General features: G+C 69.7%; 2 protein-coding genes across 3 annotated transcripts; both read right to left on the bottom strand.

Annotated features, from left to right (window-relative positions):
• Positions 1 to 570: 570 nt before the first annotated feature.
• TAGLN (transgelin) lies at positions 571 to 1,617 on the bottom strand. The gene is made up of 4 exons (XM_086626974.1): positions 1,438 to 1,617; positions 1,146 to 1,323; positions 953 to 1,055; positions 571 to 712 (listed from the first exon to the last, which is right to left on the bottom strand). Exons 1-4 carry the CDS (start codon positions 1,615 to 1,617, stop codon positions 571 to 573), a joined length of 603 nt encoding a protein of 200 aa, XP_086483100.1.
• Positions 1,618 to 4,291: 2,674 nt separating this feature from the next.
• On the bottom strand, positions 4,292 to 11,177 carry SIDT2 (SID1 transmembrane family member 2). 2 transcript variants are annotated; one of them, XM_086627085.1, is made up of 28 exons: positions 10,965 to 11,177; positions 10,605 to 10,726; positions 10,348 to 10,509; positions 10,209 to 10,254; positions 9,982 to 10,083; positions 9,815 to 9,898; positions 9,482 to 9,593; positions 9,317 to 9,382; positions 9,113 to 9,206; positions 8,865 to 8,920; positions 8,574 to 8,585; positions 8,346 to 8,417; positions 8,193 to 8,267; positions 7,866 to 7,928; positions 7,405 to 7,526; positions 7,246 to 7,319; positions 7,086 to 7,152; positions 6,852 to 6,925; positions 6,628 to 6,751; positions 6,415 to 6,532; positions 6,206 to 6,342; positions 6,017 to 6,125; positions 5,856 to 5,932; positions 5,700 to 5,746; positions 5,281 to 5,386; positions 5,065 to 5,175; positions 4,872 to 4,985; positions 4,292 to 4,787 (listed from the first exon to the last, which is right to left on the bottom strand). In XM_086627085.1, exons 1-28 carry the CDS (start codon positions 11,175 to 11,177, stop codon positions 4,725 to 4,727), a joined length of 2,622 nt encoding a protein of 873 aa, XP_086483211.1. In that variant the 3' UTR covers positions 4,292 to 4,724. The 2 variants fall into 2 exon arrangements, with proteins under 2 accessions (XP_086483211.1, XP_086483210.1); XM_086627084.1 differs by lacking the exon at positions 8,574 to 8,585 and having other exon boundaries at positions 7,860 to 7,928.
• Between the last annotated feature and the right edge of the window lie 2,909 nt (positions 11,178 to 14,086).

The raw sequence follows: 14,086 nt of genomic DNA, 5'->3' as shown, positions 1-14,086 counted from the left end.
GCCGGGGGCACCGGGGCGGGTGAGAGGAAACTTGGCCAGGCTGCGCTAGATGAAGAACCTTTTAATTTTGACAAAAAAACGAAGTACAAAACCGAGGCCGATTTTCTTTCCTCCCCGTTCGCAAGGATGGCTGCGGCAGTGGCGCGGGGCTGCGGGCAGGCGGGGCGGCTCCAGGGGCCAGGGGGTGCGCGCCCTTCCCGCCCGCTGTCCCGGGGATGGGCGGCGGGGCACCCACGGGTGCCAGCGAGCGCGGCGCGGCGGGGGCAGGACCGGCTGGCGGCAGGGGCGCGTGCGAGGCCGGGGGGAGAGGCTGCCCGGGACGTGGCACGAGCGTGGCGGGGCGGCCCCGGCGGCCCCGAGGCGGGGCGCGTGCTGCCCTCGGTTGCGCTGAAGGGTCGCTTGGGCTGGCTGGCGGTTCCTTTTCAATAAATACCAATCGGTGAGGGGCGGTGGCGGCCGCCGGCGCTCCGGTGGCTGCGGCGCGCTGGGCCGGGGGGAGCGAAGACGGAGGTCCCAGCTGGGGCTGCTCTCCCGGCGGCGGGAGGGCTGGGGGCGGCGATGGGGGGCTGCCTAGCTGATGATCTGCCGGGGCCGGCCGTAGCTCATGCCCGCCTGTGATGCCCCCTTGTTGGTCCCCATCTGTAAGCCGATGACGTTCTTGCCCTCCTTCAGCTGGCTCTCGGTGAACTCCCGCTTGTGCTCCTGCGCTTTCCTGCGGGGCAGAGGGAGAGGCCGTGTGGCATCTGCACCCCCCCAGCTGGCCGGACCCTCGTCCCTGTCCCCGGGGTGCCCAGCAACCCCCGTTCCCCAGAGGGGTGCCCAGCCACCGTCACTTCCCAGCCGAAAGCTCGGCATCCCGCAGCTGTGTGCTGCGGGGCAGCGGGCAGAGCCTGCTCCGGGCAGCCGCGGGGCAGGGGGGTCCCCACACCCAGGGCCACGCTCTCCCACTTACTTCATGAACCAGTTGGGGTCCCCGTGGTAGTTGCCATCGTTCTTGGTGACCGCCAGACTCCCCAGGGCCATCAGTGTCCTCTGCACCGCCGCCATGTCCTTGGCTGCCGAGGAACGGAGGGGCGTGAGGGTGGGCACGGCGCAGCCGCCCCGGCCCCCCCAACCCCGGCTTCCCCCCACCCGCCCAACCGCACCTTCAAAGAGGTCAACGGTCTGGAACATGTCCGTCTTGATCACGCCGTAGTCCTCGGCCGCCTTGAGGAACTGGGCGATCTGCTCCATCTGCTTGAAGACCATGGTTGGCGGGGTGTCGGGGATCTTGACGGGCTTGGAGCCGTCGGGGTAGAGGCTGTTCACCAGCCTGCTGAGGACCTGCCGGCAGAGGAGAGGCTGGGCTCGCTGTGCCACCAGCCGCGGAGCTCCCCGCCGGCTGCCCACCCAGCCCCGGGGCCAGTGGGCACGGCGGGTGCCCGGCCCCCCACTCACAATGCCGTTCTTCAGCCAGACTTGGAAGCCCAGGCGGCCCCGCTCGGGACGACCCACCGCGGCCCCGCACTGCGCCACGATCCACTCCACCAGCCGGTCCTCCAGCTCTTCGTCGTACTTCTTCTCGATCTTGGACTGGACGTCCCTGCTCATGCCGTACGCCGGGCCCTTGTTCGCCATGTCTGTGGCAGGTGGGAGACCTGGCGGCGGGTGGGACGGGGACCGTCAGGCTGCGGAGATGCTGGCCCCCTGCCCGGAGACCCCGCAGGCACGCCAGCACCCCGAGGCATCCACCCCCCACCCCGGTGCAGCAGGAACGTGCCCGGCTCCCAGCTCTTCCCTTGCCACGCAGTGGCCCTTCAGCTCCGTCCAGCCACGTTTGGAGGTGGGTGCGCGGCCGCGACCCCCCGAGCCTGCCCAGACTGACGGTTCCCGGCCCGGCAGAGGCGCCTCGTCCCCGCTGCCCGGCTCAGGCTGCGCAGGAGAGCCGCGCCATCCCCAGCCCCTGGCTGCTCAGCCACCCGCCAGCTCTCAGCTGGCACGAACGTCCCCGGCGTGGCCATGCCCTCCGGACGGAGCGGCTGTGCTGTCCGCACCGGGGCTGCAGAGCAGAGGGGTCCGGGTGGTGGGGTGGCCACGGCAGGGCTGGGTGGCTGTGGCACAGCATGGTGGCCATGGCACAGCGGGGTGGCCACACCACGGTGGGGCAGGGTGGCCATGGTGCCGTGGGGTGGCCTCGGCACAGCAAGTCCTGGTGCCCTGGAGAAGCACAGGCAAGGCAGGACCACGGTGGGAGCCGTGCCCGTGCCCTTGTAAGGGCATGCTGCGGGCAGAGATGGCAGGTAGCTGGCTGCAGGCACGGCTGGAGGATGCCAGGGAGGGTGCCAGGAGGGAGAGGCGGTGGGAGCTGGCAGCCAAGCCCTCAGCAGAGCTGGCCTCGCTCCTCCCCGCACAGCTCCCTACTTGGCACCAAGCCAAGTGCCAGGGCTGTGCCCGCAAGGAGCCGCGTGCCGGGTCCCCACATCCACGCCCTGCCCTGGGCTGGCTCGCCCCAACCGCCAGGCAGAGGCTCCTGGGTGCTGCAGGGTGGGCTCTGAGACCTGGCACAGCTTGATACAGCGGAGGACGCTGATGCTGGTGCAGGGGTACCCCATGAGCCCCACGGGCAGCCCGTGCCCGGGTCCTGAGCACCACCAGCCACGTCCAGCAATGCCACAGCCAGCTCCACTCCGTGTCCTGGCCGCCCAGTGCCCCGTGCCCTAACCCTGGCACGGGGATACACGCAGACCCCAGTCTTGCCAGTCTCGGCTCCCTCGGCCACACAGCAGTGCCCGCTGGCTGCCATCTGCCCCCAGACCCACCAGCCCAGTGCCCATCTCCTGTCTCCACCAGGGCCTGGGGCAGCAACAGGCTGCCTGGAGCCCTGCACTGAGCCCACACAGCCCCTCCGGCCACCGCGGCGCTGAGCCCGGCCGAACCGCAGCCACACCGCCCCAACGGCAACGGGGTCCTGAGGCACAGGGGTGGCACCGCACCCTGGGCAGCATCCCCAGCCCGAGCAGCAGCATCTCCTCCTGAGGAGCCCAACCCTCGTCCGGGGAGCAGCATTGCAACGGGGGAGCAGCATCCCCGTCCCAGGAGCCACATCCCAATCCCGGGGAGTGGCATCCCGCTCAAGGGAGCAGGATCGCGGTCCCGGGAGTGGCATCGCCATCCCAGGCACAGGGTCCCCATCCCGGGGAGCAGCACCGCGGTGCCAGGGGCTGGCATCCCCACCCTGGGCACCCTCCCCGCTGCCCCCCCCCCCGCAGCAGGACTTACGAGCGGCTGCTGCCGGAGGCGAGGGGCGATGCTCTGTGCGGGAGCCGGGCACTGCACAGTTTGGAGGCCGAGCCCGTGCTAAAAGGCCGGTGTCGGGACAGTGATGTCAGCGCAGGCGGGGGGCCAGCCCCCCCAGCCCGCCCTCCCGTGCCACGCCAGCCCCGCAGCGCACCGGGACTCCGGCCCAGGCACCATATTTGGGGAAAGACTCCGAAAATCTGTGACTAAGGCCCGTGCCCGAGCATTCCCCGCGTGCCTGCGCCCCGGCGGCTTTGGGGGCAGGGAGGAAGCGGGGCCGGGGGCTGATGGAGCAAGTCCTTTTATAGCCAGGCGCTCGCCGAGGGTTTCTGCCCTGACTTCATGGCTGGTTTCCCCGTGTGCTCACTGCCGGCGAGCTGCGGTGGCCGAGCGGGGCTTCCCGCGGGGCTGGGGGGCTACGGTGGGGGCACGGCAGCCCAGGTGGCACCCACGGTATCCCACCGCTGTCCCCAGCACCGGCCGCTCAAGTGGGCACAGCGAGGCATGCAGCAGCCCTGGCACCGGGCTGGGATGCCACAGGGAGCCCCAGCCCCCCAGGACCCTCGCTGCCCATGAAGTCAGACCTCCCCAGGCAACCCATTAACCCCCCCCGAGGGCTGCCAGCCCACCCACACCCCACAGACCTCCCCCCTGCAGCCCCTGTGCCGCACAGGGGTCGCCAGGGCAGGAGGGCAGCCGCAGCGGTGCCCAGCCCCTGTGGCATTGTCTCTCTCCCGAAGTCCCAGTGGGAAAGAGCCGGTGCCACAGGACTGGCAGAGCCCCCCGCTGCCCCCCAGGTTCCCGCTGCCCAGAACGCGGCAGGCAGGATGCAGCAGGCACGGGCAAAGTGCAGACACTTTAATGCGAGCCCCTTCCCTGCAGACCCACGCGCCCAGCGCTCACGGCAGCCTTGGTGGGGAGCGGCGATGGGGGCACATGGCAGCTGACACCCCCCCGGGGATGCCGAGGGAGACGCGAGCGGGGCCTGTCCGGCCACCACCACGGCCACCGCGGGCGCAGGGACCCCCACCTCCCACCCATACGACTCAGGCACTGAAGAGAGACCCACACCCGCGTGCTTGGGGGGCCCGGGCGTTCTGGCATGGCACTCGCCCCAGACCCTGCACCGCGGGCACACGGACACAGAGCGGCAGCAGCACCTTTTCCAGTGTCATCCGCCAGCGAGGGCGGTGTCCCAGCAGCCCCCAGCCCCGTTTTCAGCTACGACGAGCATGAGGACGGGCACACGGCACTGGGGAGGGACCCGGCTGGTGGGGAGGAGGCACAGCGGGACCCTCGGGCTGTGCAGAGGGGGACGGAGTGGCTGGCAGGACCTGCAGCACGAGCATCCCTCCCCAGGGGCACGCACCGCCCCGGCGGGTCCCCCGTCCCGGGGGCTGTGGTTGGGCATTTGGCACGGTCCCGGGGCAGCGGGCGGCCGGAGGCCCCTAGAAGACGTAGATCTTGTCCCGCTGGACGCAGTCCAGGTCATCATCCAGCGTCAGCAGCACCTGCGGAGCGAGGGGAGCGGGGCTGCGGTGAGCCGCGGCGGCCGGGGGCAGCGGGCAGACGCGCTGGCACCTGCCGGCACCTACCAGGAAGGAGCCGAACATGGCGATGGAGGAGAGGAAGTGCCAGATGTCGTGGTCGTCAAAGAAGTCGAGCAGGATGCAGTCACGGTTGTGCTCCCGCGACTCGGCCGGCGTTTTCTGTTGGGACAGGGCCAGCGTCACCGCGCCAGCCGGCGGCCACCCGCCTGCCCACCCTGCCGTGCCGCGTCCCGCTCACCTGCCAGGTGCTGAGCCCCTGGAAGAAGAAGAAGAGGGCGAAGCCCCAGACCACCGAGGTGCCGATGATGCAGAGCAAGGGGATGAGCTTGATGCGCTCGCCACTGCGGAGCTGCGGGAGAGGCCAGGGTCAGCGCGCTGGCAGGGGTGCCCATCCCTGCCCTCCCCGCCGGGCACGCAGCGCCCGCACAGTTGAGCCAGGGGGCTTGGCTCCCACCTTCATGATGATGTAGAAGGCGAAGTAGAGGAGGAGGTTGCAGATGCCAATGGCCAGCAGGTAGGAGGCGAAGTCATTGGGGCGGACAATGAGGCCGTAGGCAGCGCTGGGGAGGGGGGCACAGGCAGCGGGGTCAGCGCAGCCTGGGGGGTCCCCCTGCCCACCGCGGCCCCGCAGCGCGCTGGCAGCCCCCGGGAGGTCGGGCTACGCTCAGGGACACCGGGGCTGCCACAGCTGCGGTGGGGACCTGGTGCGCTTGGCTGGCAGCTGTCACGAGCTGGCAGTCCTCAGCCCAGCCCCAGCGGAGGGGACCGCAGCCGCGGTGCCGCGGGAGCGGGACGGGGGTGGCAGTGGGGACGGGGAGCGCCAGGCTGGGAGAAGTGGCACAGGGCCTGGCATGCGCCCGGCTCCGCACTTACAGCGACCAGTTGATGATGTTTCCCATGACCAAGAGCACCATTCGATCCTGCAAAGGGCGAGGGGGGCTGTGAGGGGCGGGCGGGGGCAGCGCTGCCAGGCAGGGTCTGCGCAGAGCCGGGGGCCCCGGTGCCGTGAGCCGCGGTGCCAGCACTCACCACGTACATGGGCCCGCTGCACTGCCGGACGCAGTCCGTGTACAGCACGTGCAGGATCCTGCGCAGGATGCCCGAGTCTGCGGGGAGAGGAGAGGTCGTGCCAGGGGGGCTGCCGCGCTGCCCCCTGCCCACCTCGCTGGCAGCAGTGCCCCCCGCCTCACCCAGCTTCCAGCGCCCCATGTAGTAGAGCTGGGTGCTCAGCAGCAGGGTGGCCACGATGTGGATGACGGAGAAGACAATCCAGAAGGCCGTGTTCCCCTTGCCGAAGACCTGCAGGGCAAGTGGGGCAGCGGGTAGCGGGCGGCGGGGGCCACCGGCCGCCCCCCTCCATCGGCGCCCGCCGCACTCACCACGCCGACGACGGAGAAGAAGATGACGAGGGCCAGGCAGGCGTAGGCGCTGTAGGCGCTGGCATTGATGTCCGGGTGACGCTTCTGGTAGAGCTTCAGCATGCAGAGCCCCGCGATCATGTACATGAAGGAGGTGTCTGCGGGGGACGCGGCGGTGAGCGGGGCGGGGGCGGCCCTGGCGCCGCGGTGGTGGGCCGGGGGGCACTCACCGAACTGGAAGTTGGTGTAGTTGGGGCACACGTGGTAGCAGGCGCTGAGCAGCCCCTCCATCATGAGCGCGGTGCCCATGGCGTAGAAGAGCCCGAAGTGCTTGGGGATGCCACACTCCTGGGGGGGCAGAGGGCAGAGAGGGGAAGCAGGGAGGGGTCCTGGGCAGCCGAGACCCCCGTGGGGGCACAGCCCGGTGGCTGCCCATCCCTTACCAGGGCGTGGGCGTCGTTGCGCAGCAGGGCACGGTTGTAGTTGATCTCCCGCTGCAGGATGATGAGCAGGAAGAGCAAGCCCAGCAGCACGTAGCCCAGGTTGCTGAGGATGTTGTTGAAGGCGCTGCGGGGTGGAGGGGGGGCAGTCGGCACCGTGGGTCCTGCTGCAGCCCTGCCCCGGGCGTGGGGGACCCCCAGCTGCCCCCTGCCCCCCCCAAGCCCACCTGAGGTTCCCCAGTGGGTGGGCGCACAGGAAGTTGTAGTAGCAGATGTCCTGGTTGCCGGTGACGTTCACCACCTGCGTGAGCGGGCACGGCGAGAGCGACGGTGGGATGCGGGGGCACGGGGGGACAGCCAGGGCGCAGGCACGTCCCCAGCACGGCCAGGGAGCACGGCGGGGGACCGCAGCCCCCCGTGCTCCCGGGAGCCCCGTGTGCCGCCGCCACGGACACACTTACCGTCTGGTAGGTGATGACGAGCTGGACGACAGGGAGGGCATAGAAGACGGCGATGGTGGCGATGTTCCTGGGAGCGCCAGGGGGTGTCAGGGGGTCCCCGCCGCCCGCCCCGGGCCGGGACACTGCTCTGTGCCCCCCATCCCCGCTTCCCCCCACTCACCAGAAGTAGATCTGGTACTTCTTCCGCAGCACCCGCTTGTCCTTGCGGGCCAGGTCGGCCACGCAGAGGTATTGCTGGAAGGAGAGGCAGGTGGAGGGGCTCACCCCGGGCAGCGGGGAGCAGCCGGCGGGGTGGCGGGGGGCGCGGGGCGGCACACACCTTGGTGCGGATGACGTTCTTGTCATAATCGATGTCGGCCAGCGTGTCGTAGTCATCCTCCTCGACGGAGCTGAGCGAGTCCAGGCGCGGCCGGCCGGCCACGTTCTCCAGTGACCGCTCCCCTGCGGCCAAGCCGGGGCCGTCAGCAGAGACCCCTGGCCCAGCCCCCCCGGTGCCCACCCCACGGGACCCCAATCACCCCCAATTAACCACTCAGCCACCTCCTTGCCAACTGACAGCGGGGCCACACGCTGGCTGTGCCCGCGCGGGCATCACCCTGTGCCCCTGTGCCCCAGCAGCGGGCTGGGGATGGCAGGGGGGCCAGGAGGACCACATCCTCCCCTTGCCCTTGCTTCGAGGGAGGGAGGAGGGAGCAGAGGGGCTCAGCGCCCCGGGTACAAGCCCGGGGCAGGGCAGATTTTGGCTTGATTGGCCCATCCCTGCCCGGTACCAGCATCTACCCATGGCAATGCTCAGCGGCCTCATCGGGGCGGAGGGCGTGCGCCGCTTGAACTGCTCCTGCCCTTCAAAGGAAAGCGAGAGTCACTGGGGCAGGAGGGCGCCGAGCCCCGGGGGGTTCCCCGGCGCGTGTCCGTCCCGCCGATGGAGACCCGGCTGCGGGCTTGCACGGAGGGGCTGGCAACCCGGGGTCCCGGGAGATGGAGAGGGGCAGAGCCAAATCGATGCCGGCAGTGCAGCACCATCGGGGTGGCCTGGCACTGCCCAGGCACACCGGCTCCGTAGGGCTGCGGTGGTGCCAACTACCGCACCGCTGCCCCAGGACTCACCCGCGTAGCCGTAGGGGACGTCCGAGGAGCCCATGCCGTCGGTGATGCCCTCAGTGCTGCCGGAGGAGCCGTTCCCTGCAAGGACGGCCAGACACGGTGGGCACGGCCGCCGGCCGACAGGCAGGGAGGTGAGGGAAGGCGCGTGGCACTCACCGAAGGAGCCGTAACCGTAGCTGTCGTAGGGAGCGTGGCCCAGGAAGGAGTCGGGGATGCTGCGGGCGTGCCCTGCAAGGCAGGAGGGTCCCCCTCAGCCGGCAGCAGCCACCCATGGCACCCCCAGCGCGGGGCCACACGGCTGTTTGGCACACAGCAGCCCCCGTGCCCCTGCCCTGGCACGGGAGCCAACTCGCAGCCGAGGACAGAGCAGACGCAGGCACCTACCCAGTAGAGATGCTGGGAGTCCCCGGAAAGCCGTGGAAAGAGAGAGACAGACCTGGTGAGATGCCCAAGCCCCAGCGCAGCCCTGCCAGCCCCAGAGCAGTGAGACCCCAGCCCCAGGACCCCCGTCCCTGCGTTTGTCCCCAGGGAGCTGGGGGGCAAACAGGGGACAGTGGGGAAGTCCTGCAGAACCGAGGGCTTTGCCACGGGCTCCAGAGGGCAAAATAACTGGGAATCCCCCAGGCAGCCCCCACCATGTACCACCACCACCAGCTGCTGCCTCCAGCCCCTCACCCGTGTCCAGGCTGGGCGAGTCCATGGCTGCCAGGAGCCCCTTCCTCTTCTGCTGCCTGCCGAGGGAAGTGCCGTGAGCAGCGCCGTGCTGGCAGCTGGGGCGAGGTGGCACAGCGTGCCTGAGAGTCCTCACCATGCCAGGACCGTGCGCCAGGGACAGGGACAGGGCAGGATGGCACGGCACCCATGGGATCAGCGCCCAGAGGGAGGGGACCGGGCGGCCGGGGCAGCGATGCCCGGGAACTCACCGGCAGCTCTCCCAGCAGGCGATGAGCAGCGTCAGGACGTAGAAGGAGAGGAAGATGCCCAGGCAGAAGAGCACGCTGCTGACATAGGCCGCCGCTGCGCAGAGCCGGGACGAGCCCTCAGCGGGAGCGGCAGCCCCGGGACCTGCTGCGGGTCCCCCGCGGTGCCCGGCACCCCCAGCCCCCAAGGGCCCCTCCCCGGCTTACAGGTTATGGCGGGCGACACCATCACCTCCAGCATCTTCTGCCGGTTGTGCTGATCCACGGGTTCGTCTGGAAGAAGGCAACGGGCAGTGGGCTCAGCCCTCCGCGGGTGCCCGTCCCCAGTGCCCAACCCATGCTCTCGCAGGTGGGCGCGTCCCCCGGGTGTACCTGGGGAGGCGTCTTTGGCCAGGGGGTAGTAGGGCAGAGCCCCGCCGCATGCCTCGTCCTCGGTCTTCACCACCACCACCACGTAGAAGCTGTTGCTGGGGAAATCCTTCTTCTGCGGCGCCGTCCCAGGGGGCGAGAGACGGGGGTCAGTGGAGCCCGGCCAGGGGTCTCCCACACAGCCCCCCACAGCCAGGGCTCCCTGGGGGTCTCAGGGCCACCTTGGAGTGCTAACCTCTGCAAGCTCTGCTAACCAGCGCCATCCGCCAGAGCCGGGCCAGGGCCGGCAGCGGCACAGCCCCACGGCACAGCCCCGTGGCACAGCCCCGTGCCCACCTGCACTGTGATGGCCGCCTTCTTCGTCATCGTCTGGTACATCCCGATGAAGGCCACGTTGTTGTCCAAGTCGTAGACGGGGCACTGCGGGGGCGGAGGGGCTGTCAGCCCCGCCGGGCATCATGGGTCACCCGGACGGGACGGGAGGCCCCACCACCCAAACCTACCAGGATGTCCTGGATGGAGATGACGGAGCAGGGGAAGGCCATGGCCGAGGTCACCTTCACAATCACCGAGTCCACTCCCTCAGGGAACTCGTACTTGAAATACTGGGAGGAAAAAGAGCTCGTCTGCCACAGTGGCCATGCTCTCCTCCCTGGGCTGGCTTCAGGTGCCGACCCTTGCCACGCCATGCCATGCCATGCCACGCCGTGCCATGCCAGCCCCTCCTCACCTGCGGCTGGGCTGCCGTGGCATTGAAGCTGAACCTTTCGTTTGTCCTGCGGAGAGCGTGGGAAAGGATGTTGGCTAGCGAGGGGAGCCCGCAGCCCCCGGCTGGCAGCCCTGGCAGGCAGGGACGGGGCTGCCCTCACCGCAGCACGAAGTTCTCCACACGGGTGACCCGCAGCTGGTAGGAGGCGTTGAGGGACAGCGTGGAGACATCCACGTAGAAATGCTGGGTTTCCACCTCGGCCTTGGTCTGGGGCTGGCAGAGCGTGCGGCTCACCTCCTGGTACGCGTACTTCCGCTGGTACCTGGGCAGGCAGAGCGCCCGCCGAGCTGTGCTGTGCCCGCTGCCCCCGAGCCCTGCCCGCGGCGACCCCCGCCCGCTGCTCCTGCCCATACTCACAGGCCCCGGAGGATGAGTGGCACCTGGAAGGAGACCACCGCCTCCTTCTGCCTCACCACGAAGAGGACGGGCAAGTCCTTGTGGTCGGAGAGGACGTTCACCGACACCCTCACACCCTCCGTCTGCGGGGAGAGCGGGGAGGCGAGGTGTTGGCCGGGCAGGACTTCCCGCGGCGGGCTCGTCCCCGCCGGCTGGACTTTGCTCGGCCCTCGTGGCAGAGGATGCCTCCCCGCCATGGCAACCATGGGCTGCCGCCGTCCCCCTGGCACACCCCAAAGCCCCGGCTCCGAGGGACCCCACGGGCCGGGGAGCCCGCGGTGGCAGCGGGCAGCGGGCGGCGTGGCCGCGCCGCCGGCTCACCCTGTTCCTCCGGACGCTGTGGTTGAAGGCGTAGATGTTGAGCAGGTCGGCGTCCACCCAGTCGGCGTAGAGGGTGTCGAAGAGGGCCTCCTTCTCCACCACCCGCCGGGGGCCGCGGGGCTGCGGCACGGGCTGGGGCACGGCGGGTGGCAGGGCCAGCAGCGCCCAGGCCAGCGGCGCCCATGCCAGCGCGGCCGCCCCGGCGCCCGGCATCCCGCCAGCATCCCCGGCCGCGCCCGCCGCGCCGCTCGGCTCCCGGCCGGCCAAGGTCCGCCGGGCGGGACGGGACGGGACGGGACGGGACGGACGGGAGGCGACGGGACGGGACGGTCAGCCGGGGCGCGGCCGGGCAGCCTGCCCCATGGCGAGCCCCGGTGCCGGTGCCACCGGTGCGGGTCCCCGGGCCGGCGCTGACCCTGGGTACCGATGCGGGCGGGGGCGACGCGGGTGCCGGTGCCCGCAGGCGTTACCCGGTTCCGCTGCCGGTGCTCGGTGCTGGATCCCGGTGCTGCTGCCGATGCCGGTGCCCGGTGTCGGTACTTTGTATCTCCCCGGTCCGCAGGCGGCTGTAAACACGGGCCGGTGGTGACGTCACGCACCGTCAGACGTTAAAGGGCCAGGCCGGGGAAGTGACGCGGCGGCGGGCGGCGCCGGGGCGCGGGCGGCCCCTGCTCGGGGGGACGGGCGCCGTCGGGAGCTCCCGCCCGCCGGGGAACCCGCGCTCCACGGGGCACCCCGGCCCTAGGAGGACTCTATAGGGGAATCCCCTGCTCCATGGGGAAGCCCCTGCCCCATGTAGGACCCTATAGGAGAAGCCCCTGCTCCATGGGGAAGACCCTGCCCCATATAGGACCCTATAGGGGAAGCCCCTGCCCCATATAGGACCCTATAGGGGAAGCCCTGTCCCATAGGGGAGCCCCTGCCCCATATAGGACCCTACAGGGGAGCTGCCACCTTGCAGGGCAGCATCCAGCGCCAAGGGCCGGGCAGGGACAGCTGCCACCCCCATGCCGAGTGACCCCCAGGCTCGCGCAGATGCTGCCCGAGCCCCTCCGATGGGACAAAGACTCGTCCCACACGCCGAGCCCCCAGCCTGGGGAAGGGGCCGGGATCAAGCGAGGCCCCCCCAGCCCCAGTGCTGTGTCCGCCCCTGCGGCCAGCAGCGTCGGGAGGTGGCCACTGCTGCCGGTGCCCTCGTCCACGGGTTGTGACGCTCCGACACGTGGCAGCGACTACCTGCCACCCACTAGCCCTGCCAGTGACCGGCCCAGCCCCGGCCCCGATGGGCGCAGCAGGGATGCTGCCAGCCCCCTGCTCCCAGCAGCAGGCTGGGACGGGGCGGTGCGGCCGCCTGGGCCGGCCGGCCGAGCTGCCGCGGTAATGGCGGGGTGCGCGACGCAGGAGCCGTGACCAGCCCTGGCTTTGCCGCAGGAGGAAATCCTGCTCCCACTCCCTCCCCGGTGCGGGACTTGGGGAACCCTCCCTGGCCAGGGCCCTGCACCCTGCGGCCAGCGGCCCCTCTCCAGCAGTGCCAGCGAGGCCAGGTGGCACTCTCAGTGCCCACCTGAGCCACTTGCCCAAGTCCATGTGTGTGGGCGCAAGGAAGAATTCCCTGCGAGGCGGGATACAGCACCGCAAGCGCGCAGGCGCCTTTCCCCTCCCCGCACTCCGCTCCGGATTTCTGCGCAGGGGCTCCCGCAGCCTCCCCGCCTGTCGCGGCACCTTTCGGCACCAGGGGCTGAAGTAACACAGAATTTGAAGTTTTCCACGAGCTTCCTGCTGCCAGCCCTCTCTCCAAGGGCTTTGTGGCTGTTGCATCGTGTTTTACGCGTACGTGACTGGGCTTTTGGGTTCGAAACGCCCCACATCATCCCGTAAAAGCCATTTTCCGGGCTTGACCTGACATCTGAGCCCTCGGCCGCCAGCTTCCCTCTATCCTCGTGGGACAAACGTCAAGAGACGAGCACTGCTGCTATTGTGCACTTTATTCCTAGAGGTCCTCCCACCCAGGAGCCCAAAGCCCTTTTCAGACAGTCTGCACGCTGTTTCCAGGTTACGGGTGGTGACACCGACAGCAGACGGAACGACTTGCTCCGGGACAGACGGACACCCATGCAGGAGCTGGAAGCAGAACTCCGACCGGCTCCTAAGCGGCTGTTCCAACTCGAGAGTCGCCTCCGCGGGGATGACTGGGAGCGGGGCTGCGTGGTGACGTGCGTTCCCAGTTCGTTTCAGGGCCATTACAAATAAACCACTGGGCAACCAAGCACAAGCTCACGTCCTGTCGAGGGCCAAAATACCAGTTCCCTCCACCTGCAGAACAGCGCTTACGGCTCCCGGTGCAGGGCCTGAGCTCCGCACGGTGACGGGAGAGGACCGACAAGGAACGGGAAGCCCCCAGCAGAGCCGGGAAAAGCGCAGGGATTACACGAGGAGGAGGACCCTGCCGAGCGCGACTCTGACGGCCCCAGGGAGGGAAGGCTGTGCCGGAGCGCACCGGCGGGAGGTGGGTTTGGCAGCTCCGTGCGGGGCAGCACCTGCCCGGCCCCGCAGGAACGGAACAGAACGAGTCACCCAGACAGAGGGCAGGGAGGACGCGGGCACCTTGGCACACACACACACACAGGCTGCGACGCGGTGGGGTGAAACACTGACATTTATATCGAAACACGCACTAACAGAGCGAGCTCTACCAGCCGGTGCGGTTTTGCCAAAGCAGAATCACAATTTTTCTGGCCCGGGGAAGGTTCCGGTGGGCAGCGGGGAGCGGGCAGTGCCTCCAGGCAGGCTGGGAGGGAGGGCAGGGCGCAGGGAGGCTGCAGCCTCGTTCCACGCACAGCAAGGGCTTTCCTCCTCCCCGGTGCCATCCTGTGGTTTTCCTCCCACCCCCCCCGGCAAGTTACAAGAGGTTTTTTCTGTCCTTTCACGTCTTTTGTTCTTCTCCCTGCTGCAGTATGAAACTGGCAACGCTCACAGAGGGCAGGCTGCCGCACAGCTGGCAAACGCAGCCGCCTTCTTGACGGAGGGGAGAAGCCCCACACGGCCGGTTCCTTCCCAGCCAGCCCCTAACAAGGACACGGATCCCGCTGGCCGGGCAGGGGGAGCCCAGCCCCAGTGCCAAG

This window comes from Tauraco erythrolophus, chromosome 26 (assembly GCF_009769465.1).
Source record: "Tauraco erythrolophus isolate bTauEry1 chromosome 26, bTauEry1.pri, whole genome shotgun sequence".
NCBI classification, from domain to species: Eukaryota; Metazoa; Chordata; class Aves; order Musophagiformes; family Musophagidae; genus Tauraco; species Tauraco erythrolophus.
Note: the sequence above shows the minus strand (reverse complement) of the source record. Positions and strands in the feature narration are given on the sequence as shown.

Excerpts from the sequence above, each read along its gene's own strand:
- SIDT2 (XM_086627085.1), bottom strand. The coding sequence starts at position 11,177 with ATGCCGGGCGCCGGGGCGGCCGCGCTGGCATGGGCGCCGCTGGCCTGG. Across the intron at positions 9,383-9,481 it reads GGCCAAAGACGCCTCCCCAG|ACGAACCCGTGGATCAGCAC; the intron begins GTACACCCGGGG and ends GCCTTCTTCCAG. Across the intron at positions 9,207-9,316 it reads GGTGTCGCCCGCCATAACCT|CGGCGGCCTATGTCAGCAGC; the intron begins GTAAGCCGGGGA and ends GGCTCTGCGCAG.
- TAGLN (XM_086626974.1), bottom strand. The coding sequence starts at position 1,617 with ATGGCGAACAAGGGCCCGGCGTACGGCATGAGCAGGGACGTCCAGTCC. Across the intron at positions 1,056-1,145 it reads GACCGTTGACCTCTTTGAAG|CCAAGGACATGGCGGCGGTG; the intron begins GTGCGGTTGGGC and ends GTTCCTCGGCAG. Across the intron at positions 713-952 it reads GACCCCAACTGGTTCATGAA|GAAAGCGCAGGAGCACAAGC; the intron begins GTAAGTGGGAGA and ends TCTGCCCCGCAG.